This window comes from Osmia bicornis, chromosome 4 (assembly GCF_907164935.1).
Source record: "Osmia bicornis bicornis chromosome 4, iOsmBic2.1, whole genome shotgun sequence".
NCBI lineage: Eukaryota > Metazoa > Arthropoda > Insecta > Hymenoptera > Megachilidae > Osmia > Osmia bicornis.
Window position 1 is genome coordinate 10,259,695 of NC_060219.1, and position 9,753 is coordinate 10,269,447.

General features: G+C 36.0%; 2 protein-coding genes across 3 annotated transcripts; both read left to right on the forward strand.

Annotated features, from left to right (window-relative positions):
* Positions 1-2,569: 2,569 nt before the first annotated feature.
* On the forward strand, positions 2,570-3,423 carry LOC114876696 (thyroid transcription factor 1-associated protein 26 homolog). The gene is made up of 3 exons (XM_029188465.2): positions 2,570-2,757; positions 2,852-2,984; positions 3,060-3,423. Exons 1-3 carry the CDS (start codon positions 2,640-2,642, stop codon positions 3,310-3,312), a joined length of 504 nt encoding a protein of 167 aa, XP_029044298.1. The 5' UTR covers positions 2,570-2,639; the 3' UTR covers positions 3,313-3,423.
* Positions 3,424-3,649: 226 nt separating this feature from the next.
* Positions 3,650-9,648, forward strand: LOC114876655 (AP-2 complex subunit alpha). 2 transcript variants are annotated; one of them, XM_029188393.2, is made up of 14 exons: positions 3,650-3,800; positions 4,710-4,798; positions 5,459-5,670; positions 5,748-5,941; positions 6,014-6,245; positions 6,317-6,425; positions 6,560-7,203; positions 7,281-7,412; positions 7,484-7,681; positions 7,758-8,086; positions 8,159-8,427; positions 8,504-8,648; positions 8,728-8,935; positions 9,004-9,648. In XM_029188393.2, exons 2-14 carry the CDS (start codon positions 4,735-4,737, stop codon positions 9,079-9,081), a joined length of 2,814 nt encoding a protein of 937 aa, XP_029044226.1. In that variant the 5' UTR covers positions 3,650-3,800; positions 4,710-4,734; the 3' UTR covers positions 9,082-9,648. The 2 variants fall into 2 exon arrangements, with proteins under 2 accessions (XP_029044226.1, XP_029044233.1); XM_029188400.2 differs by lacking the exon at positions 3,650-3,800 and adding an exon at positions 3,858-3,981.
* Positions 9,649-9,753: the final 105 nt, after the last annotated feature.

The window sequence follows — 9,753 nt, forward strand, 5'->3', positions numbered from 1 at the left end:
TTGCCGGCGATTACGAGTCGGTATGTACATTCTTGTTAATCAGGCGCGAACATTCAGGTGTTCTAATTTGGACACGCATTCAAAGAAGCGCGAAGGCCGCGCATACAACTACATAACTTTCTGTTTACGTCGCCAGAACTGCGTGAGAATTTTTTTTCTTCTTCTTCGTCGCCGCTTTAAATCAAGTTGCAAATGATGCCGACGCTATTTTCGCGCGGTTGCAGCGTCACGCACACGCTTCAACTGAATGGAGCACCGCGTCACGACGCCTCCTTATTGTTCATAAATAGTCCTGCTTGCCCGCCCTCGTCAACCATTTCCGGTGAATCAAACCGTGTGGAATGTTTCACCGAGGTCCGTGTAAGAGAGTAACCGGGGGTGGCGGATGCCAGCAGAGGGTTGAATCACACCCTCGTCGGAAAAGCTTACGGAACAACTATGCATAACGCGTTTTCTCATGTTTTACCTGGATGAATAATTTTGCGATTCGTGGAAAAGTCTTTTAGAGAGTATGATTCAATTTTTGCTTTTCTATTCAAAATGAAAGCGTCGAAAATTAAAGAGACATTGCGAAATCCACCACCCAGTTACTCTGATCGTAAAAGAAGGATGACGCTGAGGTGGTCGACATTGAAATTTATCGCAGCAAAGTGCAGAAGCAAATAGAAGAGAAAAGTGGTCAAGACTGTTGAGATTCATGATAAAGTGTGTCAATGTCATACCGTCCATTCCTCGAGACAACGTCTCCAGTCCTTTTTCTACGATCAATTTGTTTCTTCCCCGTGTTTCTCTTAAACGAACACGGAATTCTTAAGTTTCCTCTCGCTCAACTCTGCGTGGGTGAACACGACCAACATGACGTCACCTTTGCGGGGGTTTCACTGATCGATAAAACGCGTCACAATGGGCCCTAATATGGATTGGACCTACACTCATTACGTAGGAAATTGTGGATTTTTTTCTTCTGAAATATATATGTTGCTTTATAATAACTACATTGTTAAGTTCGATAGACAAGAGAGAGGAATGCAATATCGTTTGCCAGGCAAATGATGTATATGTAGCACGGTATGCTGAAGAAAACAACTAAACTCGAGTTGTAGAAAAGATAGTAGCTCTACGCTACGAGCCACCAACTATTATTAGCTGACAAAAGTTCGAGAGAGCCGTAGCATCCGAGGCCAGATTCGACCGAAGGAATTCTTTAACCATTCGACCCCTTCGACCGTCATTCTTCAACAATTCAATGTCGAGGGTACGATCCAATCTTACACTGTGTCTTCGTCATTCTTTGAATTAATTCTCTTCAATTATAAAATAAATGAAAAGTATCCGAGCAATTTTACCCATGTTTTAGATCAACTGATCTTTCTCTACTTTTAGGTAGAAAAAGTATATCTTGATGACATGATCGAATCTGACGTGGTACTTAAGGGTTAAAAGTGCATTCATTCAATGTTTCGTTACCAACCGGACAATGAACATTTAATGATCATTCGTATACTTGGCTTACTTACGATTAGAACGATTCAATGGAGAGATGGTGTCGTACGACGACTTCGCATCGCTACCACTGACTTGAGTACAAATGGGATACGAGGTTAACGTGCCGTGATGTCATTCTGTGATATCATAGAGTTCGTCCAAAGAATTTAACAAAATTGTTGGTCTCGTCAAGATTGCCTGGATCGTCTCGACTTAAATCAGCTTATGACTTAATGTGTACGGTTATACTTAACGCTTGTGCAATCGTATAAGCTGAAGAAAACAGAAGGATCCAAGTAAACATCATGACGTTTAAAAGGTTTGCTTCGATTTTAATTATTATTATCTTATCTTCCTCACCGAACTTATGTAACGAACTGGAGGTCGCTTGACCAAATGATCCTCCCAATCATCTTTCACCGTGATATTGTTTCTTGATTAGTTACATGTTATCATCCAATTTTCAACTACTACTGTGCAAAACCGTGAAACACGATACTAACCGGATTATTGTAACATTCGCGCTACGTGGGTTTGCAACTCGATCCGGCTGCAACTACTTATAGCATTCGTGCACATTTCTACTTGCTACTTAAACGATATATATGTACCTCGAATAAATTTTTAATATCTACGCTACTGTTTTGCCGTACGACCGAACCGACAAGACAAAGACCTTTAGATGATTATCCCTCATTTTAATCCACGTGCGTAAAGAAATGTCATTACACGCAAGTAAATGCGGCGGTGACCAATGTCACTGCCAGGAATAAATCAGACAATACGTAATGCGATAACAAGTGGTCGTAATATACTGAACTAATTGTGCAATTACCATTTCTGTAACGGTGTTAAAAGTAGTAGCTTTTAATAGCGTTAGGAGGAAATTTGGTAAAATGATTGCATTATTGCCGCTATTTTATTATGGTAAATGCTACTAAATTTATAACAATAATATCATCATAAACACGAGTGTGCAATCATTCTATCAATCATAAAAAAATACCGCTACAAGTTAGTACATAACTGCACATTAAGTAGAGAGAATTGCATTTGAATTACCGTCACTTGACGCGCTACTTGATTGATCTTAATCTCCCCCTTGCGTTAACTCGCGGTACTACGTTAACATGCCCTGAAGATTATCAACAATTATGAAGAATCAAATAAAGAATTTGTCTAACGGAAAACAATCAGAAAAAATGGAAAATGTAAAGAAACCGTTTAATAAAAAGAAATATAGGATACAGAAGTATAGCAATGAATATAAGAGTACGTTTTCAAATTACGCAAGTAAAGTAAATTTATAGGTTAAGTTTCTTGAAGGTTATTAAATGTTATTTTTTAATTGTATTATTTTTGACAGTTAATCAATGGGAAGAACGTAGAAAGAAAGCAATCTTACGAAATTTGTACAAGGAACTAGACAAAGACCAGCAGCAAAATTTTAAAAAACCACTTCCATTGAAAAGCAATGATCAGGAAGAAAATGCTGAAGAGTTTGTACATTAATGCTAACACTTAACATGAGAAACAATAATAAAAAGTCTTACTAATCGTGTTCTTTCTTAAAGGAAAAAACTGAAGCAGAAGGATGCATTTAAGAAGGCTAAACAGGAATTCTTACGTAAGAAAGATGAGAAAAGGAAACAGATGGAAGAAGCACTCAGAGTGAAATCTGAGCGAGAGGAGGCACTCAAGAAATATAAAGAGAAAAAAATGCAAGCTTATAAGAAACTTTCAAAGCACACAAAAAGAGGACAACCTGTAATGAAGGATAGATTGGAACTGTTGTTGGAAAAAATACAGCAACAGGTTTCAAAATAGTACTATGAAAAAATGACAATGCTAAACTATATACACTCTTTGTTTTATCTGTTATCAATGCATATGTACTAATAACCTGCGAATTTGAATAAATTATTTTTTATTATAAAATGAATTGTATTTATTATTTAATAAAAAAGGTGCACTTAAATGAAGTACTTTGAGTTAAATAGTCGCTCAATAACTTGAGTAATTATATTTGTGGCTAACGAACGCATAACAAAGTAAGGCGTAAGATTTATTTCAATTATAAAACAGTGAAATCGTAAGAATAAACGATCGATGAAACGCATTCGATTCGAAATACGAATTTGCCCGCGCATTGTTAAAAGCGCAGACGCAATGGCATTTGACGGGCAGCCGTCAGCTAGTCAGCGGTTGCAAATGGCGACAGCCACGAAATCTCTGGCACCGACTCGCGAATAGTTTCACGCCTACCGAGTACTGCGTGACCGAGCTGTGCGTGAACGTTACCCTAACCCAGATCGGTATGTACTTAAAACTGCCACGTTAAAAATCCACACGTATAATGAATAACCTTTTTCCTCAGAAAACGTAGTTGCACTCGTTGCAGTCGCCTCCCGTGCGACAGGTCATCGGAGACAAAAAGCTACTATTCGCTCAACCAATCCTTTCCAAAATATCCGTTTTGTACCCAAAATCGATACAGTACGATTTCCGATTGATTTCTTAATAATTGTTACCATAGTTCGTTGACATAATTATAAAAATTTCTATGTAATGGGAGCCACTATCAGGCGTTTGCACGGCACTGCTGTCAAAAAGTGTTTGCCGTCGGAATCTAGGACGCGGTACCGGCTTAATCGCTCGATTTTTCTTTCGACCGTCAGAATAGACCTTTGATTCGCATGTTCTTCCTTATCAGTTAATACCGTTGATATATACTCTGCCAATTTTGCGGGATGATACTGTACTGAAATGTAGCATACCGTGTTCTGTTTCAAAGTTACTTTCTGGATTGAAGGGCTCGTTGCTTTGAGTACTCTTAATCAACGAATATCGTTTAGATCGTTTTCTTGAGCTCCCCCCTATACATCTACTGCATGTCATTAAATAACCATGCGTATTTGCCAGTCTATAAATAAATTTATGAATTAACCCTTAAACAGTGACACAAGAGTTTCATTGACCTCTCTAAATTTTATTTTACATTCATTTTTATCAATTATAATTTTATACTGATAAATACTTATTTATGTTATAGCAATTAGTAATATCTAATACTTTTTATACAAGTATTTAAATGATTAATAATAAAGTTCAAATGTTATCAAAATTGTAATTTATCAATTAAAGTCTAAGAAAAACTAATTCAAGTTTCAATATATAAATTGAGATTTTTTTCACCATATAAATGAATGTAATTTATTTCACAGGTGGTTTTAACTAAAACGAGACAAGATGCCGGCTGTAAGAGGAGATGGCATGCGTGGACTGGCTGTATTCATTTCTGATATTAGAAATTGTAAGTATAAATATGTTCTTTTCGATATTAATTTATTTTTATACTATATTTGGAAGCATTAAATCATCTTTTATTTTAATTGGAATGTTCAACTGTATCTTGCTGGCAATAGATAAACAAGGAGTATAAGTTAGCTTTTGAATCATTGTAATTTTGAGCCACGTTTCATTAAGAGATATGCTGCCATTGAAACTAGAGTGACATGCTGAGTATTTAAAGCAGAGAAGAGTAGGAGACAGGGGGCGGAGTTCTGATATAAACCTATCTGTCTGATATAGCTTGACTTTTACACACTAATATGTAATACTTGGCATAATATAATAAATGACTACCAAAACTGATACCCTTGATTTTTTTGAGAAATTTATACGAAATAGAATATTGTAACATATACATATTATATTTATTTAGTATTTCTGTAATTTCATGTAATAAATAAAATCATAAAAATGTAGGATAAGAGATTGACTTTTATAGAGCAAAATCAATACATGTAAGCTTTGATGCCAGTCCAAGTGGCATGTGGCCATTATTGTTTCCTATAAAAACTGTTGACAAATGTAGCTGTGTATATTATACATATGTAAATGTAAATATATAATTGCACACATAATGATTTGGTATTTTCCCTTATTCATAAAAATATATAAATTTTAACAGGTAAAAGCAAAGAAGCAGAGATTAAGAGAATAAACAAAGAGTTGGCAAATATTCGCAGTAAATTTAAAGGAGATAAAACGCTTGATGGTTACCAAAAAAAGAAATATGTTTGCAAACTCCTTTTTATTTTTCTGCTTGGGCATGATATTGATTTTGGGCATATGGAGGCTGTTAATTTACTATCATCTAACAAGTATTCAGAAAAACAGATTGTAAGTACATATAGTATACTCAACACCTGCACCTTAATTAATTACAACTATTGTTATCTTCTATGTAACAATTCCAGGGTTACCTTTTTATATCAGTCTTAGTAAATACAAATAGTGATCTCATTAAGTTGATAATTCAGAGTATAAAGAACGATCTTGCATCGCGTAATCCGATTCATGTAAATCTAGCATTACAATGTATTGCCAATATTGGAAGTAAGGAAATGGCAGAGGCATTTGGTAATGAAATACCAAAACTACTTGTATCTGGGTAAGTTTGAATAGTAAGTAGTATAATGAAAACTGCTTGGAAAATTATTATGTAATATTTTTTGCATTTCAGAGATACTATGGACGTAGTGAAACAAAGCGCAGCGCTATGTTTGTTACGATTATTACGTACTGCACCAGATGTAGTTCCTGGCGGAGAGTGGACTTCGCGTATAGTACATCTTTTAAACGATCAACATCTTGGTGTTGTGACCGCGGCAGCATCTCTAATAGATGCTCTCGTGAAAAGAAATCCGGATGAGTACAAAGGGTGTGTCAGTTTAGCAGTTTCACGATTGAGCAGGGTATGATATAATTTGTTAATTCGGCCCGACGGACGCAAGATAGTTCTTTGATCTTTGTTCTATCTCGTTAGATTGTCACGTCGAGCTACACAGACCTACAGGATTATACATATTATTTTGTACCAGCACCGTGGCTTTCTGTTAAGTTACTACGATTACTACAGAATTATACCCCACCTGGTAATGAACCTATTTTTGCAAAGAGCCTAAACTGAAATAACAGTAATAGATTTAACAGTTTTCCGTTTAGGTTCTTATATTATAATAATTTAAATCGATGCAATAATTACATTTCGATCGTAAATTTTCAACAGCTGAGGATCCAGGTGTAAGGGGTAGACTGAACGAGTGTTTAGAAACTATATTGAATAAAGCTCAAGAACCACCAAAATCGAAGAAAGTGCAACACTCGAATGCAAAGAATGCTGTATTGTTCGAAGCTATTAGTTTAATTATTCACAATGATAGTGAACTGCCTTTATCGGTTAGAGCATGCAATCAGCTCGGTCAGTTTCTATCGAATCGCGAGACTAATCTTCGCTACTTAGCGCTTGAATCTATGTGTCACCTAGCCACATCGGAACTCTCTCACGAAGCGGTGAAAAAACATCAGGAAGTTGTTATCCTTTCCATGAAGATGGAAAAAGATGTGTCTGTTAGACAACAGGCTGTGGATCTTTTATACGCCATGTGTGATAAGAGTAACGCAGAAGAAATAGTACAAGAAATGCTAAACTACCTCGAAACTGCTGATTATTCGATTAGAGAAGAGATGGTTCTTAAGGTTGCCATTCTAGCTGAGAAGTATGCTACCGATTACACTTGGTACGTTGACGTCATTTTGAATCTCATCAGGATAGCTGGCGATTACGTTTCGGAAGAAGTATGGTACAGAGTTATCCAGATTGTTATCAACAGAGATGATGTACAAGGATACGCAGCAAAAATGGTTTTCGAGGTAAATTACTCTAGTGATTAAAATCATTAAGTCTTAGAATTAATCAATTTATCTTGCATATTTATAACATCCGTTAGGCCTTACAAGCACCAGCTTGTCATGAAAATATGGTTAAAGTTGGTGGTTATATACTTGGAGAATTTGGAAATCTAATTGCCGGTGATCAACGCTCTTCTCCAGCCGTGCAGTTTCAATTATTACATTCCAAAGTAAATATTTTCTATTATCTATTTAACAACTTCCTTGAAAATACAATTACACTAATGTCTTTTATTTTTAGTATCATTTATGTTCCCCAATGACACGAGCGTTGTTATTATCAACGTACATCAAATTTGTTAATTTGTTTCCGGAAATGAGAAGTCAAATTCAAGACGTTTTCAGACAACATAGTAATTTGCGTAGCGCAGATGCAGAGTTGCAACAGAGAGCTTCGGAATATCTTCAGTTGAGCATTATTGCGTCTAGCGATGTTTTGGTAAATATTATCAGATTGCATACAATTTTCGATGTATAAAATTTCACAATTTCGGGTTAATCGATTTTTTTTACAGGCTACAGTTTTGGAAGAAATGCCTGCATTCCCTGAAAGAGAATCTTCCATTCTCGCCGTTTTGAAAAAGAAGAAACCCGGCCGTGTACCCGAAAACGAAATTAGAGAAAGTAAAAGCCCTGCGCCAAATACTAATCATCATCCGGAAGTACCTGCTACCGCGGTACCAACTGTTAACAATACATCGGCAGATTTGTTAGGTCTGTCGACACCACCGTCTTCTCAACCAACTAGCAACACAGGAGTTCTTCTAGATGTACTAGGAGATATTTATAACATGCCAAATAAAGTTGCTACCAATGGTGCTCAGAATACGTACAATCCGAAGAAGTGTGTTGATTAAAAAGAATCAAATAGTTATTTATAATTGAAAGCAATGTTTCTAAAATTGATGTCTTTCAGATTCGTTTGCAAGAACAACGGTGTACTCTTTGAAAATGACTTGATCCAAATTGGAGTGAAATCGGAGTTCAGACAAAATTTGGGACGCGTAGGACTTTTCTATGGAAATAAAACTCAGTATGCTCTTCACAGTTTTCAACCTCAACTTTCCTGGTCTGAGGAGAATCAAGCGAAATTAGCTGTACAAGTAAAACCAGTCGATCCAGTGTTAGAAGCTGGTGCTCAAATTCAGCAAATGATTAATGCAGAATGTATCGACGACTATAGCGGTACAACAAGTTACATAACGTTTCTAGGAAAGACAGAATTATACGTTACTGATATTATATGTTTTCCTCTCTACAGATGCACCGAGCATGATCATCTCATTTATCTACAACAACGTGCCACAGAAAATAACAATGAAGTTACCATTAACGATTAATAAATTTTTCGAGCCAACGGAAATGAATGGAGAGTCATTCTTTGCACGATGGAAGAATCTCGGAGGGTATATAATATTTTATTTAGAAGAAAAACTAAATATCGATGAAGATAATTCAAAATGAATATTAAAGAACTATTTCCAGAGCAAATCAACAGCGTTCACAGAAGATCTTTAAAGCGCAACAGCCAATGGATCTTGCGCAAGTTCGCACGAAATTGCAAGGATTTGGAATGCAATTACTTGATGGTATTGATCCAAATCCCGATAATTTTGTCTGCGCGGGTATAGTACATATGAGGGCACAACAAGTAGGATGCTTGTTACGTTTGGAACCAAACAAACAAGCGCAGGTAATTTATCATGTTACGAATTTTTCATTGAACAAATTACGGATTTAACTAATCTTCCTATCCCATAGATGTTTCGTTTGACGGTACGTTCGAGTAAAGAATCAATGTCAGTAGAGATCTGTGACCTGCTGGTGGACCAATTTTAAACGGCCTAGCAGGCGTAAAAATTAATTTAAGATGTATTAAAAACGCCGTGGGAAGACATATCGTGATTTACAAAAAGGATGTCGTCTCTCGACGTTCAGAAAAGATACTGATGATTATTTGTTAAGAGATATTCGTTGTACCCAAGCTTACAATCACAGCGCGATCGTAAGAACTGAATTCATTATGTAGGCGAAGCGTTGTTACCATGTTGTAATCCTACCAAACAAAGCACAGGATTGCGGAGAATATGAACAAGATGAATTGTGTACATGAAAAACGAAAAACGAAAAAAAAAAGAACAAAAATACCAAACGGCATATATAATGACTAAGACGGACAATATTTAGTCCTCGAGCGAAGGTAACAAGTATATAGACATTATCCTGTTTCTTTTTTTTTTTAATTTAATATCTGTCTTTAGTAAAAATTATGATTCGTAACTAAACCAATGACGTATAGCTGTTTGCCACGAGTATCTGTAGAAGGACATTCGAGTTACCGCAACATTACTAATGTACATTTTTTTACGAACCATTTTATAATCAATTATTTTTCGTCTGACCAAATATTTTCGATTTTTTTTTTTTTTTATAGTAATTCCTTGTTATCTGCCCATACATTCACATACTCGTGGCACGTTTCCATCTGTATGCCTTCTAGCTACTTTTCTA

Coding starts and splice junctions, on each gene's coding strand:
- LOC114876696 (XM_029188465.2), top strand. CDS start 2,640: ATGAAGAATCAAATAAAGAATTTGTCTAACGGAAAACAATCAGAAAAA. Junction 2,758..2,851: donor GTATAGCAATGAATATAAGA/GTACGTTTTCAA, acceptor TATTTTTGACAG/TTAATCAATGGGAAGAACGT. Junction 2,985..3,059: donor CAGGAAGAAAATGCTGAAGA/GTTTGTACATTA, acceptor TCTTTCTTAAAG/GAAAAAACTGAAGCAGAAGG.
- LOC114876655 (XM_029188393.2), top strand. CDS start 4,735: ATGCCGGCTGTAAGAGGAGATGGCATGCGTGGACTGGCTGTATTCATT. Junction 5,671..5,747: donor AGTATTCAGAAAAACAGATT/GTAAGTACATAT, acceptor TAACAATTCCAG/GGTTACCTTTTTATATCAGT. Junction 8,936..9,003: donor AACCAAACAAACAAGCGCAG/GTAATTTATCAT, acceptor CCTATCCCATAG/ATGTTTCGTTTGACGGTACG.